This window comes from Lipotes vexillifer, unplaced genomic scaffold, assembly GCF_000442215.2.
Source record: "Lipotes vexillifer unplaced genomic scaffold, Lipotes_vexillifer_v1.1 scaffold514, whole genome shotgun sequence".
In the NCBI taxonomy this organism is placed as follows: Eukaryota; Metazoa; Chordata; class Mammalia; order Artiodactyla; family Lipotidae; genus Lipotes; species Lipotes vexillifer.
In genome coordinates, this window is record NW_006789975.1 from 1,168,806 (window position 1) to 1,189,616 (window position 20,811).

The 20,811-nt window shown below is 48.2% G+C and overlaps 1 protein-coding gene and 1 pseudogene across 1 annotated transcript; one reads left to right on the forward strand and one right to left on the reverse strand.

Annotated features, from left to right (window-relative positions):
* Positions 1–2,385: 2,385 nt before the first annotated feature.
* Positions 2,386–3,240, forward strand: LOC103089898 (putative heat shock protein HSP 90-alpha A2; annotated as a pseudogene).
* A 588-nt stretch (positions 3,241–3,828) lies between these two features.
* Positions 3,829–20,121, reverse strand: LMAN2 (lectin, mannose binding 2). Its single transcript, XM_007463093.1, has 8 exons — positions 19,925–20,121; positions 19,636–19,754; positions 9,954–10,071; positions 9,048–9,127; positions 8,743–8,904; positions 8,539–8,653; positions 5,735–5,854; positions 3,829–4,514 (listed from the first exon to the last, which is right to left on the reverse strand). Exons 2-8 carry the CDS (start codon positions 19,705–19,707, stop codon positions 4,354–4,356), a joined length of 828 nt encoding a protein of 275 aa, XP_007463155.1. The 5' UTR covers positions 19,708–19,754; positions 19,925–20,121; the 3' UTR covers positions 3,829–4,353.
* Positions 20,122–20,811: the final 690 nt, after the last annotated feature.

The following is a 20,811-nucleotide window of genomic DNA, read 5'->3' on the forward strand; positions in this document are numbered from 1 at the left end:
TGTGCCACCCTCCAGGCAGCCTTGTGCTCAGCAGCCTGCTGCCTGCGGGTTATTCATCATCGCTTCTAAGCCACAAGCCCACTTTTCTATACTGTTGTGTGATTCTGGGTCTGGAACTATGTAAATTACGTTTCACAGGCTCCTTAGCCAGCCAGCCTCCTGCTGGGTTCTGCTGTTGGAAAGTACTAGATGCAGATTGGAAGCAGAAGGCAGAAGGGGATGATTTCCTTTTCTCCAAGGCCGGCAGCAGTAGCTAGCTGGCTCCAGCCTCTTCAGCGGCACAGACCTTGCCCTGTCCATCAGTGTCTGTACTGCACTTCCTCCCCACCTGGGCTGTGCCTCCTGTGGAGTCCAAGTATCTGCTAGTTCCCACCTTCTCAAAGGCCTGAGCACCAACCATAGGGCATTCCAAGCTCTTGATGCCTCTTTGAGGATACAAAGATCCTCCACTGACTAGTAGAGAAAACCAAATTAAAACTTTTGCACCCTGTAAAGCAATTATACTCCAATAAAGATGTTACAAAAAAACCTTTGCACCCAGCAGACTATCAAAAATTAAGCACTCTGATGACATCAAGTGCTAAGAAGTGGCAAGTAGCTGGCAGCCAAGATGGGTGCAGAATGGATGCAACCCCCTTTGGAGAGCACCCTGACCTGTAGTAAAACTGAAACGCACATGGGTTACAACAGTAGCTCCTGCACACTTGTGCGTAAAGACTGCTCACAAATGTTTAGAGCAGCGCTCTAAGGGCGAAACCTGGAAACTGCCTAAATGTCCAACAGTGCAGAATGGAGAACTAGAGTCTGCTCAGGCCACATCTTGAGCTACATGAGGTCCAAAGGCTCACAAACAATGCTGAATTTTAAACGCTGAGGAAGGGAATTCCCTGGCGGTCCAGTGGTTAGGAGCCTGCACTTTCACTGTTGAGGGCGAGGGTTCAATCTCTGGTCGGGGAAATAAGATCCCACAAACCGTGCTGTGCGGCCATAAATAAATAAATAAATAAACTTTGAGGAATACATCTGTGTGCCATTTATAATTTTTAAAAATGCAAAATAATACTATGTACTTAGGTATACATACTTCCATGGTAAAATTTTTCAGAAGCACATAAAAAGTCAGAACCAGGGGCAGTCACCTCCCGGGGGAAGGACACAGGTTTAAGGCAGGGGACAAAGAGGTATGCAAGCATGTCGGCAATGTTTTTTCCCATACTGCATAGCAGCTCCAGGGACATAAATTTATATGTAACTTTCAAACGATCAAATAATTCAATTTTTAAACACACTTGGGAAAAATGTAGGTTACAGCATCATGATCCCATATGTGTGAAAAGACAGATTAAGAACACACATTTAACCAACTAATCTTCTGAGGAAGCACCTCTGGATGTGAACTTTGAAAGGGATGCAAACAAGCCCCTGAGCCAAGCACAGACCAGCACCATCACCTTAACCTCTGCCTTCAAATCAGTACCTTAACACCTGCTGGTTCTCAAGCCTGGATACTCACGAGAACCCTCGGGCGGGAGTGGGGGTGCTTTTAAAACTGTAAAACTGCCTTTGCCCGGGCCACCAACTTCTTAAACCAGAGCTGGAGAATGAGGCAGGCTCGCTTTCATTCTGCAGGTGACTTTAACACACAGTCAAGGGTGAGAACCATATAGTACCAGATGGCAACTTGCCTATTTCAGAAATTCAGGGGAGATCAAGTATGGTGAGTATGGTCCTGATGACATGGCTGCTGAGGCCACGGAGGGTTTCAAGCTCCAGGTCTTGGCCACGTGTATCAGCGTGGACATGGCGCTCCCCTCCAGGAGGGAGATGCTCGGTGAGGCGGAGCCACCCTCCCTAGCAGATTCTCTGCCTCCACGTGAGTAAATGGCATGGAGTGAAGTGAGTTAATCCACAACAACCACTCAGAACCACACTTGGCACATAGTAAGCACTCCACGTTAGCTACTTTTCAAGTAAATAAACTGTTTTGAGGAAAGTGCTCAATAAAATATTTTAATGAGGATCATGTTTACTCTTATGGCTTCATGAGCAAGCTCCCAGACCCATGTGAGGGAAAGGAAAGGCAGCTCAGACCTCCTGATCAAACTTGTGAACAATCTCTCAACACCTAACCTGTGTATGCGCAGGAAACATCGAGAGGGACAGGAGACAGTTAAGAGTAGATCAGAGAAGAGCTCTGGGAGTGAGCCTGTAAGACCGAGGAGAAAATAAGTTCTCACCCTTCACCTCATCTACTTCTACACTATTTCACAACGAAAATCTAACTGATAACGTCTATTACAAAAAGCCTGGCCACAACGGGGAGCAAGGGTTTGCACTTGCTTTAAGATGGAGGCTCAGTTGCTTCTGTGTCCTGGCATTGTGTCGATGCAGAGCCCGTGTGCTTCTTCAGCCAAGACGCTTAAGAAAACCCAAACCCAAGACCAGCCGATGGAGGAGGTTGAGACGTTTGCCTTTCAGGCAGAAATTGCCCAGTTGATGTTACTGAGCATCAATACTTTCTACTCGAATAGAGAGCTCTTTCTGAGTGAGCTTATTTCAAATTCATCAGATGCTCTGGACAAAATCATGATATGAAAGCTTGACAGACCCCAGTAAACTAGACTCTGGGAAACAGCTGCACATTAATCTCATTCCAGACAAGTGAGATCGAACCCTCACTATTGTGGGTACCAAAATAGGGATGACCAAGCATGATCTGATCAATACCCTTGGTGCTATCACCAAGTCTGGGAGCAAAGCATTCATGGAGGCTTTGCAGGCTGGTGCAAGGCCTCCCTGTGACTGACCAGTTTGGTGTCGAGTTTTATTCTGCCTATTTGGTTGCTGAAAGTGGTCTTTATCACCAAACACATTGAGCAGTATGCCTAGAGCCTTCTGTAGAAGGACCGTCTGGTTAGGACTGACACAGGCAAACCTATGGGCTGTAGAAGAAAGGTTATTCTGTATCTGAAAGAAGACCAAACCAAGTCCTTGGAGGAAAGAAGAATAAAGGAGATCGTGAAGAAACACTCTCAGGGACTTCCCTGGTGGTCCAGTGGTTAAGATTCCACACGTCCACTGTAGGGGACGCAGGTTCGATCCCTGGTCAGGGAACTAAGATCCTATATGCCTACATGCCTCGGGGCACAGCCAAAAAAAAAAAGAAACTCTCAATTTATTGGCCATTCCATGACTCTTTTTGTGGAGAAGGAACATGATCAAGAAGTTAGTAACGGCTGAAATGTTGTTTAACTGTGAGTGGGAAGACGCTGGACTGGATGGAGGCCCTGTCCCATGGCGGGCAGGGGGTCAGGGGAGGACTGGACGCAGCAGCCAGCTGCACCACGGGGAGAGCCTCAGAGGCTGCCACACATGGCACTTTCCACTGTGGGCTTTCTTCACTCCCTGAACCACCTTTGACCCTTCATGGCACCAGTGGGAACACCACTGCTGACCCCAACCTGCCCTCCTGCACCCACAATCCCTTCCAGATCATCCGGAGCCCCTAGAGTTCCCTTGGGTGGAGGTCACACCCACCACATGGGAACCACATCTTCACCTCACCAGATCCTTTCACACAGAGGCCCAGGGAACATGGAGATGGCACAGGCCCCGCCCCCATGATGTCACCAGCTGTGTGACACTGGGCACGTTTTGCTTGACCTGCAAGAGCTGTGATTCCCTACCTGGGAAATGCGGACCACAGCACATGCCTCCTGGAGCTGTGCCACAGGCCTGAGGGGACGAGGCTAGAAGCTGTAAAGCGTGGCCAGCTGGATGTCATTTGAAGAAAAGAACAGCAAGTCTCTTAGGACAGCCACACAGCTAAGGTTGGTTATTTCACTTTATTTAGCAAACCGTCACACTATGGGCCCCACCAAACTGCTCCTCCAGTCTCCCCCAAGGGTCTGCCTTGGAAAGAAGCTCAGAGGGTGAACAGGAAGGCCCAGGCTCCCCAGCTGGCCTCCTCTTCTGTCACACACACCACACAGCACAGAACAAGACCACTGCTCATGTCCTCAGGTGCCCATCCCAGTGTGGTCTGGGGGCCTCCAGTGTTCAACAGCCACCTGCGGGGGTCTCGGCCCAGCACCAGGCACAGACCCCCTGCTCCTGAGAGGCTGGCATAGGGCAAGGGCCTCTGCATCCAGCTGTGGGGATGTCAAACCCTTTTTCCCCAGCCCTGAAGCCTGTCCCCACTGGGCAAGAAGCAAAATGTACGAAAATACTTCTTTAATTATTTCTTTGAAATGGTTAAGAAATAAGGTCATCTTATTTTTCTTTTATAATCCTAGTTAAAAAAAAAAGTTCACATTAGCGCCAGGGCCCTTCCCCAAGCCGAGCGCCCGCTGCTCAGTAGAAACGCTTGTTCCGCTCCTGCCTCTTCTGAAACACCACGGCCCCCACCACGGCACACACGATGATGCCCAGGAGGGCGCAGAGCAGCAGCAGGAACACCCGCCACCCCGTCAGGGGCCCGCTGCGGAAGTTCCCCGTCGGGTCGTCCACGTTGTCTGAGGGAGGAGAGAGGGGGCAATGAGAGGCCAGACGGGCTCCCATGAGATGGGGGAGCAGGGCGACAGCCCGTTTAGGTCCCCACACCCACCCTAGAGGCATCAGCTGTGGCCTGCTCACACCACACCAGTGAGGGGCAGGGGCATGCACAGAGATTGTCCAACCTCACTGGGACCAAGGTTCCCAGGGATCAAAGCTCCCAGGGATCCAGGATTAGGTGCTTTCTGCTACAAGAAACTGGTGAACACTGGACTCCTGGAGTCTCCTTGACAGCCTGAGTCTGTCTGAGGCGGCCCAGGACCTGCTTTCACAAGCCCACTCCCAGCCCAATGCAGTGGTCTGAGGTCCCCATCTGAAGAAACACAGCCCTGGCCACAGGCTGCCCGCACTCACATCTGGATGCATTCGGTGTCTCCCAGGGCCCCGACCCCCAACCCCCATCCTTCTGCTTTGACCCTCTACCCCAATGGGTCCACCCAACTGAAAAAGAGTTAACCCCTGCTTGGCCAGCTGCATGGGGTTGCTGGGTGGGCTAGAGCAGATGATGTGTCCAAAAACCCTCGGCAGCAGAAAGCCTTCAACCAAAGGTCGCAAAACTGGTCTATGGCAGGATTTGTTTGGCCCCCAAAACATTTAAAAGCAACTTGAATCTTAGAAAAGTGAGATGTCACATAAAATGTTGGGTTCCACTGGTGCTCTATCACCCGCTGGGCCCACATGCACAACTTTGGGGCTCCTGGGATAGATTTCGCCACACACACACACACACACACACACAGGGGCCTCACTTCCCCCAAGAGAAACCCTTGCTCCATGAGGACAAAGTGGTGGCTGACTAGTACTCTGGGAAGAACTCAGGCTTGGGGTTTTGCCAAAACTCAGTTCACATATTGCCTTTTTACCTCTTTCTAGCTGAGGAAGCCTGAGGATCAGCTCTCCCAGCAGTCACAGGACCTACTTCCAGGCCGTTCACTGAGGCCGCGCACTGAGGTATCAGAGTGCCCCACACACCACCACACCAACAAACAGCCCCTTTGGCTTCACTGGTCGTTATCCCAGCACTGAGTGCAGGAGGATGCAGACACCAGGTGCTCACACACCTGCTCATGAGCACTATTTGCTGATCCAAGGGCCTGGCTGGACCAGGGAAGGGCAGATGGACCCCGGGCACTTGCCCGAGCCGGCCCAGGCCCCACCGGGAGGGGCTGCAAGTGCATACCTTTGGGCGACTTGAGCAAGTTGACGCTGGGCTCGATCTTGGTCCAGTCAATGTTCTCCTCGTCAGGTGTGTGCTCCACCATCAGCTGGAACAGCTTCATGGAGATGATGTCATGATTGTCTGCAGGATGAGAGTTAGCTTCTAAGGGGCCTGGAGCCGCTTCGGCGCACGTGGCCCAACGGCCGCCCCCACCACCACATAAAGTGGCCAGGTTCCCTGGGGAGAACCCAGCAGCCCCCAGCAGGCAGCATTCCAGGGGCTGGAACACCTCCAGAACTCAGCAACAAGAAACCTGGAAGGAGGCAGAGCGGACAGGAAAAAGTAGGAGTTTTATAGTCAAAATCATTGGGTCTAATCCTGGTTCTGCTGTCCTCTTTGAGGCTCAGTTTCCTCATTTGTAAATGCAGGTGGTAATCTCCATCTTGCATGGTTATCAAGGCATATAAATGAGAAAGTACAGACAAGGCACAGGCGTATTGCTTGCAGATAGTATGTCTTTGAAAACAGAACCAGATAAGGACCCACACATTGTTCTATGACTGGTTGAGAAGCCTGATCCTCCCAAGGGCAGGCAGCCCCCAGACATTCCTGTCACAAGACCCAAACACAGGATGTGGACAAACGACTTGGCAGCCAGCTGAAAGCTCGGCCAGACACACAGTCAAGCGATTGTACCTGAGGAGACCTGAGAAAGGCCTGGGTCCAACTAGTATGGGCAGGAGAGAACCTCTAAATGACACTGACAATAATTGATCAACCCATTTTTGAGATGGGGAGGTTAAGGCTCAGAACCAAGACAAGGGTCCCGGTCAGCCTGACTCCAGCTATCAGCTCAGCTAACTGACTAGAATCTGAGGAAAGGTCCAGGAAAGGGAGAGCCTAAAGAGCAAGGACCCCCGTGGCCGGATTGGGCAGAGCCCAGCCATACCTGACACCAGTACACACAGCCCCCGGAAGCCCAGGGACAAGCATGGACTCTGGAGTCAGGCAGCAGGTCCCATCTGAGCTCTGCCATTCCCTGGGTGCATGAACTTGACAAGATCCCTTCAACTCCCAAATGCCCAATGGTCCCAGTTGTATAAAAGGGGAAAGAGACCGCTACCTATCTAAGAACACACCACGTGCCTTTATGCACGCGATGCCTGACGGGAGGCTGGCGTGCACAACCCTCCAACTAATGGTCAGACACTACTGTGTGCATGGCTCCCTCCATTGCCCTTCCCGGGGCCTCTCTAAACAGCCTTAGAGAATATCCACCTGCCACATATCTGGCTCCGTCCCCAGAACCTTCTCATGACACCTGCTGAAACACTGTCAGATGGAATTCCAAGTAACCCAGAGGAGGGCTGTAGTGAATCCACAGATGGAACAAGACGGGCCATGAGCTGGTGATTACTGAAGCTGGTTAACAGCAACAAGGGGCTTATTAGACCACCTCCCCTCTTATGGGTACAGTGGAATTTCCACATTAAAAACTGTAAAACAAACCCCCCCACCCCGCAAAATAGACAGTGGGACAGGGTGGACCCAGACATTTGCATGGTGAGGGGCAGGCTCCTGAATGGTGCTGGCTCACAGGCCCTGGAAACATCTATCCTGACAATAAACAAGCCTCTGACTGGTTCTCCACACTGCTTCCTAGCTCTGGTAGGCAGGAGCCAGCCCCAGGCTTGGTGCCTCCCAAGGGCCCTGAGAAGGGACTCAGGACCAAGGCCAAAGGCCACCATCAAGTGCCACCCAGGCCTGGTGGCCCCAAGAGGCCTGTGTAGGCAGGCAGCATCCCAATGCTTACAACATACACCGTGAGCCAAACAAGACAGAGCCCTGACTCTGTGGAGCTTACAATTCAGTGAGGGGGACACAGATAATGAAATAAATTACATGGCAGATTCCAGGATGGTTAAGTGCTATGAAGAAAAATAAAGCTAGGAAAGGTGATGGGAAGTGTGCAGGGGACTGGGATGTGTGTATGCGACTTTAATGAGGGAATCAGGGACAGTGCCACTGAGGAAGTGACATCTGGGCGAGACCTGGAGAAGCCAAGGGAGAGATGCAAGCACAAAGGCCCAAGGCAGGAGGGCAGGGGTGGGTCTGAAGAGCGGCTAGGGGCAGTGTCACCAGGGAGCAGGGAGGATGAGCCAGAGGGAAGGGTGTGGGAAGGCGACACACAGGCCTGGCAGATCACCGCTGGGAGGGAGGTGGGAGGAGCAGCTCTGCTGCTGTGCTGGGAGAAACTATTGGGGCTGGTGTGGGAGGAAGGACCCTCTGGAAGCTCCTGTGGTTGTCCGAGTGAGGGAGGATGGTGGCCTGGACCTACCAGCAGTAAAGGAAGGGAGAAAAGTGGTCTGAGGCAGGGAGAAGACAAAGCTAGCAGGACCAGCCAACGGATGGGAGGTGGCGTGTGAGAGAAAATGCAGAGACCAGAATGATACCAAGGTGTTTTGACCTGAGCAACTACAAGGACAGAGGTTCGTTTCTATCTCTGGCTATGGGTGTGTGAAGGCTGAGAGGCCAGCTTGGCACCAGGCGGAGATGCTGAGCAGGATGCTGGTGACACAGGTCTGGAGATGGAAATCTGGGGACCCACTGCATCCAGATTCAAAGCACCCCAGCCCCTAGAGGACAGAGAGAGATGGCGGCTGAGGGACTGCTCATGGATATGGGAAGAGGAGGAAGAAAACCAGGCAAGCATGGAATCAAATGAAGGAAGATCAGAAGGAGAGAGACTGGCTGTGTCCCAAGCTCCCAAAATACCAGGGAAGGTCAGACTGAGACTTCACACCTCGCTCAGCCCACACACTCACCAGACAGGTCGCCGGTGCCGGCAGAGGCTCCGAAGTAGTAGCCAGTGGGCAGGCGCACGCCTGTGATGTCAATGCAGTTCTTCCACTCGTTCTTGTCCTCCAGGTCAGTCATCACCTGCGGCCGACCAGCAGGTCAAGGGCAGCCTGGGGCCAGCCTGCCCACCTTCCCGAGCCCCCGCAGAGCCGCCCCTCCCGCCCGCTCACCGTCAGGCGACCCCGGGAGTAGCGCACAGCCAGGAAGGTGTCGTGATCGCGGTTGCGGAAGTCAGCCGTGCAGCCTGCCAGCTCGGTCCAGCGGCCGTCCTTGCTGTGGTCGTAGGACAGGGAGCCATTGTTCACCATCACGGAGATGTATGGGAACACACGCTGTAACAAGACACGGGTTACTCTGAGGCCAGTCCAGCCCGTGGGAGGCCGCAGGGCACCCACCACCCTGATCCCTGGAGGCTCCTCTCATGCAGGGACCAGGGAGAAGTCCCGTTCTACTCTGCAGGAGAGCAGGGGCCTACCTCTGTGGTCTCATCATTGGGATACGTGTCCAGGAAGATGGCTAAGCCGTGGAAGTTGTCTTTGCTTCCAAACACAGGCCCTGGAATTAGAAGGAGATGCTCCTGTAACGGGAGAAACTGGAGTTGTCCCATGGATACCTGAAGGACAAAGTAATGCCAGCATGGGTGGGTTAATCTGTGGTCATTCTCCCAGGAAAGAGAAGGGATCTTTAAGTGAGGGTGGGGTGGGGGACTGGAGGGTAGTCTCAGGGGTGTGGCAGAGAGGACTCAAGTTTGAAGCCTGAACTGTGAAGGAACAGCACCTGCCTATGTGCTCTGAGGTGTCAGGTGACAAGGGGATACCCAACCTGTGAAAACCAGGTGGCCACTGCAGTAAGAACCATCCCTTAACCCTTCTGTCCAAGGCCAGACAGCAAACATTTTAGGCTTTGTGGGCCACAGATGGTCTCTGTCACTCAGTCTTCCTTGTTTTATCCTTTTTTAAAATGGTAGAGGGACTTCCCTGGTGGTCCAGTGGGTAAGACTCCGTGCTCTCAATGCAGGGGGCCCAGGTTCGATTCCTGGTTGGGGAACTAGAACCCGCATGCGTGCCACAACTAAGAAGCCCACATGCTGCAACTAAAGATCCCGCGTGCTGCAACTAAGACCTGGCGCAGCCTAAATAAATAAAATAAAATAAAATAAAATGGTAGAATGGTAAAACCATTCTTAGCTGGTGTAGAACACCAGGCCACAATGGGGCACAGAGTTGAGCCACAGGGTCATCTTCTAAAAGGACACTCCCTTCAGTTGCCCCCAGGTCCCAGGTTTCCTCAAAGAGGAGCAGCAGCGCCCTAACAAGGGGGTGCAGAGTGGAGGATCTTGGCCACAGACACACAGGTCCCACCTGTGCAAGTGCCACCCTACCTGGCACCAGGCGGTCCCGGGTATACCACAAGGCAATGCCGTCACCATGGAGATTCTTCTTCCCTGCGCCATGGACTTTGAAGTGAACGTGCATCTCCCAGTCCTTGAGGAAGCAAGGCTAGAGGGAGAGCAGAGAGGGCTGTTCAGAGCTCCCCAGCTTGTCTGCCAGATGGAGGTGACCTGGCACAGACCCTGCACCGAGATGACACTCAGAACAGGGCCAGGCAGCAGGGTCACGAGTGTCACTGACCAACAGACCCCCCAGCATTCTCAGCAGGGAGGGAGGGGCTGCTGGGCCTCCCAGGTCAGGAATGGGAGGCCACAGAGTATCCCAAGGATGCTGAGGCAACTTTTTAACAGAATGAGCGAGTTCCATAAGCACTTACAGTTCAAGATCAAGATATTAAAGATACTAAGAGAGGAAAGATAAGTTGCAAAACAGTATCAGCACTATGTGCTCATTTTTGAAAAAGAAAGAAATTAGCATATGTGTAGAGAAAAAAGGAACTGAAAGAAATATGAACCAACATTAATGAAAGCTAACTCTGGGAGGGGAATGTCTACTTTCTATGTCTGAATCTTCTGTATTGAACATATTACTTCTGTAATTAGAAAAAACTCAAATGAAAAATAAAAACCCTATGTCCCATTGTGGGTGATCTGGCTTGTGCATCACTGATTTACCAGATTCACTGTTCTGGGCCTGGGCACCAGGAGCCCAGGTGAGGAGACCTGGCCCCTGAGAACACAGGGTTAGCAGGCACCTGCACTACAGCCTGACACAGTGTGAAGTCAGCCCTCCCAGTTCTTGACAGTTCATTGGCTCTGGGAGACCCTGAAGATTCTGGAGGGGGCAACTGTGAGGTGATAAGAACCAGGTCTCAAGGACATATGGGCACGGAATCTAAGTCCAAGACCTGCTGAGGGGATGGAAGGCCTGGTGAACCAGTCTTGCTTTGGACTGAGATGACAAAAACTGCAACTGAAAAGTAAGAATGAATGAGAAAGGCCTCCCAGGGGTTGTAGCTCAGCTATGAGTCATCACAATCCCTGAAATTAGACTAAACAGACTCACCCAAGCCTCACATTTCAGCAAAAAAAATATTGCAAACACAGGGGCTTCCCTGGTGGCGCAGTGGTTAAGAATCCGCCTGCCAATGCAGGGGACACGGGTTCGAGCCCTGGTCCGGGAAGATCCCCCGTGTCACGGAGCAACTAAGCCTGTGCGCCACAACTACTGAGCCTGTGCTCTAGAGCCCACAAACCACAACCACTGAGCCCGTGAGCCACAACTACTGAAGCCCACGCACCTAGCCCGTGCTCCGCAACAAGAGAAGCCACCGCAATGAGAAGCCTGTGCACTGCAACAAAGAGTAGCCCCTGCTCGCCGTAACTAAAGAAAGCCCACACACAGCAACAAAGACCCAATGCAGCCAAAAATATAAATAAATAAATTCATTAAATAAAAGAAAAAAGTTATCTTTCATTCTTCAGGGAGAAGAAAAGTGATCCGGATCCAGACGTAAAGTCAGAGATTCACGAAGGAATGAAGAACAATGACTAAAGTAGAAATGAGACTAAAACTCTAAATAAATATTTGACTGCATAAAACAATAGTGCTTTGTGTGATTTAAAACAGAAAGATTAATAACAACGGGGTAAAAAGAGTTAAAGTGCTCTAAAAGCCGTGCATCGTCCTGGAAGGAGTTAGAAGTACGCGTTATCATTCGACTTTGGTAAAACATTATGTGTGCTTTAAACTCCAGAGAAACCATTAAAATATTGGGAAATAAGCACAGAACTTTCAACCTAACAGAAGAGTAAAAGTGTAACAAAAATTAGCCAACCCAAAAGAAGCCAAGACCCGAGAAAAGAATCAACAGAGAACAGTCAGTATAAACAGAAAGTGAATAGTAAGATGGCAGATTAAACCCAAATAAACGTATCAGTAATTTTACTAAATGTAGATAGACTAAATGCTGGTAAGGGTACACATGATCTCCCTGTATTATTTTTTCTTCTTTTTTTTTTTAATGAAGTACAGTTCATATACAATATTAGTTTCAGGTGCACCACATAGAGATTGATATTTATATACATTACGAATTGATCACCACAATAAGTCTAGTAACTATCTGTCACCATAGAAAGTTACTGTAATATTATTGACCACGTTCCCTATGCTGTACATTACATCCCCATGACTTATTTATTTTATAACTGGAAGTCTGTACCTCTTAATCTCTGTATTTTTTCTTACAACTGCATGTGAATCTACAATTATCTCAAAATAAAAAGTTTAATTTTAAAAATAAATAACAGATCAAAGACTTAAACTTAAGAGGTAAAACTACAAAACTCTTTAGAAAAAACAATGGGGGAAAATCTTCACAACACCAGATTTAGCAATAATTTTCTAGATATTACACCAAAGCAGACAACAAAAAAATCAAATTGGACTTCATCAAAATTAAAACCTTTTACACGTCAAAGAACATGAAGAGAATGAAAAGACAACCCACAGACTGAGAGAATATATTTCCAAATCATATATTGATAATGTCCAGAATATATAAAAACTCCTGAAACTCAACAAAAAACCCAATTCAAAAACGGGCAAAGGACTTGGATACACATTTTTTCATAGAAGAATATATACAAATGGCTAATAAGCATATGAAGAGATGCTCAACATCATTAGTCATTAGAGAAATGCAAATCAAAACCACAAGATACCACCCTACACCCATTCGGATGGCTATCATCAAAAAAATGGAAAGGGCTTCCCCGGTGGCGCAGTGGTTGAGAATCCGCCTGCCAACGCAGGGGACACGGGTTCGAGCCCTGGTCCGGGAAGATCCCACATGCTGCGGAGCAACTAAGCCCGTGCGCCACAACTACTGAGCCTGTGCTCTAGAGCCCGCGAGCCACAACTACTGAGCCCTCGTGCCATAACTTCTGAAGCCTGCGCGCCTAGAGCCCGTGCTCTGCAACAAGAGAAGGCACCGCAATGAGAAGCCCGCGCAGCTCAAGGAAGAGTAGCCCCCGATCGCCGCAACGAGAAGCCCGCGCACAGCATCGAAGACCCAATTAATAAAATAAAAATAAATTTAAAAAAAACAAGCAAAAATGTCAGAAAGATATAGAGATTTGAACCCAATCAGCAAACATGACCTAAGGACCTAAATGGCAAATTTCACTCAAGCAGTAAAGAATCCACATCCTTCACAAACACACATGGAATGTTTCCCCAAAATCCTGATCATTCGAAGGACCATTTGCAAATCTCAACAGACCTCCAAGGATTGAAATCACAGAACCTGTTCCTTGACCATGATGAAATTAAACTAGATATCAATAACTCAAAAAATAAAGATAACTAGAAAAGCCCTCATGTATTTGAAAAAACTTAAAAACATATCTCACATACACAAAAGTCAGCCCAGAAACTAAGATTTCAAATGGGCTCTTTGGTGCCCAGGAGTTTTCTATGCCTGGGAACAATGCACTGAGATAAGACCCCAAGCTGGTGGGAGGTGTGCCTCTGAGAAGGGCAACGATGCACTGGAAGGTGGGAAAGGAAAACCTCCCCTCCTGTCCCTGGCATGTTTGCAGGGAGATCAGTTTCAGGAAAGCGTACACATGGAAGTTGAGGACCTAGAAGACCTAGACCTAGACCTAGACCTCCAAGACTATCCTGGCCTTAGAAAGTCTCTGTGTACTGCAGGTAAGACTGCAGATCATCAGACAGAATACTGTGATACAGACAATATAAAGAAGGATTTTAAGCAGATGAGGTACGGGCTAGAACTGATGTAGAAGTTGCTTTTGAGGGCAGAACGTGACATGGCCATGGTTTTCCATCCTGGCCGCACAGCTGAGCCACATGGGAAGCTCAGAAATCTTAATGCCCTGGCCCTCCCCCAGGCCAACTAAATCAGAATCAATCATTGGCGGTCACAGACCATTTTACAGTTAGGTAGTTTCTGTGTCCTGGCTTGCAACAAAGTGAAAGGCAGACCTAATCCTTTTTTTTTTTTAATTGGAGTATAGTTGCTTTACAATGTTCTGTTAGTTTCTGCTGTATAGCAAAGTGAATCAGTTATACGTATAGATATATCCACTCTTTTTTGGATTTCCTTCCCATTTCCTTCCTACCAATGAGTAGAGTCCCCTGTGCTATACAGTAGGTTCTCATTAGTTATCTATTTTATATCGTCTATAGTAGTGCATATATGTCAATCCCAATCTCCCATAAGTTTGTTCTCTACATCTGTGACTCTATTTCTGCTTTGCAATTAAGTTCATCTGTACCATTTTTCTAGATTCCACATATAAGCAATATTATACGATATTTGTTTTTCTCTTTCTGACTTACTTCACTCTGTATGAGTCTCTAGGTCTATTCACATCAAGGCAGAGCTAATCTAACAATCAGCTGATACACTGTTAAAATTTTTGATGAAAGATCACTACATGATTTAGGGTTTATAAACCAAAGAAGTTCAAAACATTGAGTGACCCTGCTATAACAAAACTCAGTGCATCTCCATCTACTATTTAAGCAAACACAAGTTCTCAGCATTCACACAGATAAGAACAAAAAGCAGAAGTCATGCTAAAGCTTCTCATTCTGACAAGGACATCCAACCAAATAGGGGTGGGGAGATGACAGCTGGATGAGATGCATTTCAATAAATGTTTACTTTGTGTAATAATTATTCAAAAATTGTGTAATGTGTAAGGCATTTCTTTTGATCAATTGTATACCAATGATAATTATAATAATCCCAAAGAAAATATTAAAACTTAATTTCAAGGTCCCAACAAGGTTAAAAGCTTAAATTATTACACTTATTTTATTTGCAGAGGAACATGATAGGCTAATCAGTAAAATTTTCAAGCATTAAATATACTGCATTAAGTTAAAATTCTGTGTGGGAAATGAAATGAAAATACAAGTTCAATTTTTAAAAATGATGTACAATTTGGGCTTATTCAAGTGGATCTCAAAAGGGAACCCTCCTGCCCTGTTGGTGGGAATGTAAATTGATACAGCCACTATGGAGAACAGTATGGAGGTTCCTTAACAAACTAAAAATAGAATTACCATATGACCCAGCAATCCCACTACTGGGCATATACCCAGAGAAAACCATAATTCAAAAAGACATATGCACCCCAATGTTCATTGCAGCACTATTTACAATAGCCAGGATATGGAAGCAATCTAAGTGTCCATTGACAGATGAATGGATAAAGATGTGGCACATATATACAATGGAATATTATTCAGCCATAAAAAGGAACAAAATTGAGTTATTTGTAATGAGGTGGATGGACCTAGAGTCTGTCATACAGAGTGAAATAAGTCAGAAAGAGAAAAACAAATACCGTATGCTAACACATATATACGGAATCTAAAAAAACAGTACTGATGAACCTAGTGGCAGGGCAGGAATAAAGACACAGACGTAGAGAATGGACTTGAGGACACAGGGCGGGAAGGGGAAGCTGGGAGGAAGTGAGAGAGTAGCATTGACATATATACACTACCAAATGTAAAATGGACGGCTAGTGGAAAGTTGCTGCACAGCACAGGGAGACCAGCTCGGTGCTTTGTGACAACCTAGAGGGGTGGGATAGGGAGGGTGGGAGGGAGGCTCAAGAGGGAGGGGATATGGGGATATATGTATACATATAGCTGATTCACTTTCTTATACAGCAGCAACTAACAACACTGTAAAGCAATTTTTCTCCAATAAAGATACCAAAAATAAATAAATAAATAAAAGAGTGGATCTCAAATTGCAATATTTAGATTCCACTGAACAGGAGGCGCGGGAAGAAAGACAGCACAATTATATTCCAGACTGAAAAACTTGATGAAGGCAAGTGCAGAATTCTCTCAGCCAGTGACACTGCCAACCACCAACTACCTCCAACCATAATTAAGTTACTTGGGACTGAACCAATTTCTAGCAGTTCCAGCACTATTTGTACCTCATTTAAAAATAAAAAAAATTTTTTAATGTTATGCTGAACTCACTTCCTTGAAAAATATAAGGCTACATTATAATTTTTAAAAGTTATCAGAAAACATGGGGACTTCCCTGGTGGTCCAGTGGCTGGGACACCACGCTTCCACTGCAGGAGGCCCAGGTTCGATCCCTGGTTGGGGAACTAACATCCTGCATGCTGCACAGTGAGGCCAAAAGAAAAAGTTATCTGAAAATACACGGGACCTAATTAAACTTAAAAGCTTTTGCACAGCAAAGGAAACCATAAACAAAACAAAAAGCCAATCCACAGAATGGGAGAAAACACTTGCAAACAAAGCAATGGACAAGGGATTAATCTCCAAAGTATACAAACAGATCACGCAGCTCAATATCAAAAACAAACAATACAATCAAAAAATGGGCAGAAGATCTAAATAGACAATTCTCCAAAGAAGACATACAGATGGCCAAGAAGCACATGAAAAGCTGCTCAACATCACTGATTATTAGAGAAGTGCACATCAACACTACAATGAGGGGGTGGCTGAGCAGGCAGGCAGGCGGCTAGGTGGGTGGCAGCGGCCTCTGGGCAGTAGAGGGGGCTCTGGGGTGGCACCACAGGCAAGGGTAGAGGGGCAAGTTGGCCACCACCGCTGCCGGGGGCGGGGGTTGGGGAGGAGAGCCACTTCCGGGTAGGGAGCAGGTGGGAGAAGGAAAGGCGGGCAGCCGCTCGGCTGCGGCACTCTTTATATTTTTGGGGGTGCCACAGAGGCGACCCCTGGAGCTGATGTTCCTGATCCCCAGGGTGACAATGGCCGCTGCCTAACCTGGAAAGAGGAATGCCAGCTCCTGAGCAGGCCTCATTGGTGGAGGAGAGGCAACCACAGACACATCAGGAAGCTGCCTCCACTGGCCCAGGCATGGAACCCGAGACCACAGCCACCACTATTCTAGCTTCCATGAAGGAGCAGATAACCCTGCATGTTGAAGAAAGTTGGAAACCTATCATGATTTTTGTTATGTAATTCCTTGATGTCCTCAGATGACTTCAAAATTTTATCTTTTGGCAAAGAATAGCACTCTGAATGGATGTTCTGTGGGAGAAAGCAAAAGGGGTTCTGGTTTCTCGAGAAGAAGAAACCTACTTCTGCTCATGGGCTACCTCTTTTGTGAAGCCATGTTCACCCCAGCCTGAAGTCAACAAGTCAACTCTCTCCTGATCTTCTTTAGCAATTTACACCACTGCTCTCTCATCATATGCTCCTTTGAATGATATAATAAAAAGCTACCTAAGGAGAAAAAAAAAAAACAAAAAAAACTACAATGAGGTATCACCTCACACCAGTCAGAATGGCCATCATCAGAAAGTCTATAAGGACTTCCCTGGTGGCGCAGTGGTTAAGACTCCATGATCCCAATGCAGGGGGCCCGGATTCAATCACTGGTCAGGGGAACTAGATCCCACATGTATGCCGCAACTAAGAATTTTCATGCCACAACTAAAAGACCCAGCGCAACCAAATAAATAACTATTAAAAAAAAAGCCTATAAAAAATAAACGCTGGAGAGGGTGTGGAGAAAAGGAAACTCTCCTACACTGTTGGTGGGAATGTAAACTGGTACAACCACTATGGAGAACAGTATGCAGGTTCCCTAAAAAAACTAAAAATAGAACTACCAAATGATCCAGCAATTCCACTACTGGGCATATACCCAGACAAAACTCTAATTTGAAAAGATACATGCACCCCAATGCTCACTGAAGCACTATTTAAAATAGCGAAGACATGGCAGCAACCTAGATGTCCACTGACATGGATAAAGAAAATGTGGTACATGTATACAATGGAATATTACTCAGCCATAAAAAAGAGTGAAATAATGCCATTTGCAGCAACGTGGATAGACCTAGAGATTACCACACTAAGTGAAGTAAGTCAGACAGAGAAAGACAAACTTCATATGATATCACTTCTATGTGAAATGTAAAAAAAAAAAAAAGATACAAATGAACTTATTTACAAAACAGAAACAGACTCACAGACTTTGAAAACAAACTTATGGTTACCAAAGGGGAAATGTGGGGGAAGGATAAATTAGGAGTTTGGGATTAACAAATACACACTACTGTATATAAAATAAACAACAAGGACCTACTGTATAGCACAGGGGACTCTACTTAATATTCTGTAATAACCTATATGGGAAAAGAATCTGAAAAAAGAATGGATATATGTATATGTATAAATGAACCACTCTGCTGTACACCTAAAACTAACACAACATTGTAAATCAACTATATTCTAATATAAAATAAAATTTTTTTTTAATTTTATATGACAGAAAAATGTGACAGAATGTGACTCCGGGGGAAATAGTTAATGAAGTACTCTCTGAGTGGGTGGCACTCGAGCTGAGACTTAACAGATAAGAAGAAACCAAGCAAGCATGAAGAGACTGGAGACAGTGTCCCAGACAGAGGGAACAAGTGCAAAGGTCCTGAGGCAAGAAGGCAGCCAGAGAGGCTGGAACAAAATTAACGGAGCGAATGACTGGAAATGTCAGGCACTAGGGGCTGGACTGTGCAGACATAATGCATGTTTATCCCTTCACAGGAGACCCCAGGCTCTGAGGATCAGAGTGAAAGCTAAACAAAGTATCCCCAGATGCCCCTAGCTGGAAGGAGAGGTGGAGCTGAGGTAATAGGCAGATGAGGCAACCCAAGGACAGTGTGGGCTCTCAGAACTAAATGGGGACGTCATCCAGAAGGGACCAAAGAGCAGGATAACAAAGAAAACTAGGACACTAGCCAACAGCTTAGGCCATGGGAACGGTTGGGACCAGGCAGGCTGAGGAAGGAGTACATTCTGCCCCCAATTACTCCCCTTTCACCCCTTTCCTGACCTTCCTTGGTGTGGAGTCTGTGCAGCAGCTGATTTTGGCCACTGCTTATATATGACACACCAGTGACACCTGAGGCTCCCTAACCTCTGCAGCAAAGGTCACAGAAACTAAACTGCCCATGAGTCCACTGATGACTAGACCCTCAATCAAGCACTAAGGAAGGGGACTGAGTCTTCAAGTATTTCTAAGGGGTTCCTCCACTGTCCAGGCTGGGTCAAGTGTAGCAAATGAATTGCTGGGCTCGGAGATGAGACAGATCAGAGTTTAAACATTGTTTATGCCATTCGCTGTCTGTTAGCTCGGCAAAAACTCAGGATAGCCATCTACATCAGTCTGTTTGAGAATTAAGTGCAATAAGGCACGTTAAAGTCAGTGTCTAACACACAAAAAATACCCAATGAAGACCCCACTCGTTCCATTTATCCCACTAATGAGAGGGTTCAGTTCAGGCAGATGACAGCCGCACTACTTACTGGCTATGTGATTTTGGGGAAGGCACTTTCAACGCTGAGTCTTAGCTTCTTAGTGAAACAGAGATAACATCAGTTACTTCACATGGCTTTTGAAGGAATGAAGTAAGAAGAGTGTATGAAATGTCAAGCACAGCTCCTTACACATGGTTACTTCAATTGTCATTACCTGTTATTACTGGGGTGTGACCAAGATGGGGAAGGGGGCGGAGGAGGGAAGGGCGGCCTTCAAACTAAGCTCAGGTCTAGGCTGCTGACTGCAGTGGCTTACTTAATGCTCTGCCTAGCCTCTTAGGAACCACTCACCAGGTGGTTCCAGATAGAGCCCTCTTTGCTGCGCTCGTCAGGGGTCAGACGCACGTACTGGCTCGTGAGCATTGTGCTGCCTTGGAAGTCCCAGAGGAGCGTGGAGCTGGAACCGACCCCTGTGGGCAGAGACACGGGCACAGACAGGTGCGTAAAAGGCCAGGCCAGGGCTCGCTTTGCCAGAGGCAGGGAACCCACAGAACTGCTCTGACCAGAATAAAGGGCACCCCTTCCCCAACCCCATCCAGCCTCGTCCTCACCCTGAACTCATTCCCGCCCCAGGCCTCACCGTGGTAGGGCTTGATGAGCGAATGCTCCCGTTTGAGGTGTTCACTGTTGCCGTCAGTTATATCGGCAGCCACCGGCCCCAGAAACAGGAGAAAAAGTAGAAGTGTAGTGGGGCCAGGGCCGGGGCCGGGAAGCCCAGGCCTCCCCGGGCATCGCCGGCCCCAGCCCCAGCGCCAAACCCAGCCTGCTGCCGCCGCCGCCGCCGCCACCGCCGCCGCCGCCGCCGCCGCCGCCATTCTCCGTTCCTCTCGACCACTTCCGTCTTAGGACTTCCGCCTTCCGGGTGTTCCATCTAATAGACTCCGGCCGGAAGCCCTCCAACCCTAGTGTCACCTGGGAACTGCCAGCAAAAGCAAAGCCTCGCTGCCGTGGAAACGGCGGCTGTATTTGCTGAGCAGCCTCCCATCCTGGTCGAGTGCCTTGGCGGCTGCGAGGCACCTGTCAGCCAGCCTCAGCAATGGGTTCTTATGAGCGACAAGAGCAGCAACCAATCATGGAACAGCACTTTCGGCTTGTGGGCCAACGGGGAGCAGAGGGATGATTTGTGTCGGCGGGCAGCGCGAGGGTCGTCTGTGAAGTGGGGCATGCTGGAACTTGTAGTTTACATGGGCCGCTCGCGCGGGCTGGGAAGACGAACCCTAGAACGCTCTTGGTCTCTGGCCACTGGTGGTGTCCCTGGAGTAACCTTTCCCAGTCCAAGCAGAAGGGAGTTCTAAATTGAAGGCGGAGACCAGAATTCCAACTCCCGCGCCTCCTAGAACTCACTAGGGCGAGACTTTTTAGCCATTTCTGGCTCCACACCTTTGGAAACAGAATTCCTTTACTTGATGGCGTCCAGTGTTCCCAGTTCCTCAGGCCCAGTTGGGTTTCAGCAGGAGGAGCAGACCC

What these genes read in the sequence shown, in the direction of transcription:
- LMAN2 (XM_007463093.1), bottom strand. Translation starts at nt 19,707, where the DNA reads ATGCTCACGAGCCAGTACGTGCGTCTGACCCCTGACGAGCGCAGCAAA. An exon ending in ACTCCCGGGGTCGCCTGACG is followed by an intron (nt 8,654 to 8,742) that starts GTGAGCGGGCGG and finishes GGTCGGCCGCAG; the next exon opens with GTGATGACTGACCTGGAGGA. An exon ending in CTTGCTCAAGTCGCCCAAAG is followed by an intron (nt 4,515 to 5,734) that starts GTATGCACTTGC and finishes CTCCTCCCTCAG; the next exon opens with ACAACGTGGACGACCCGACG.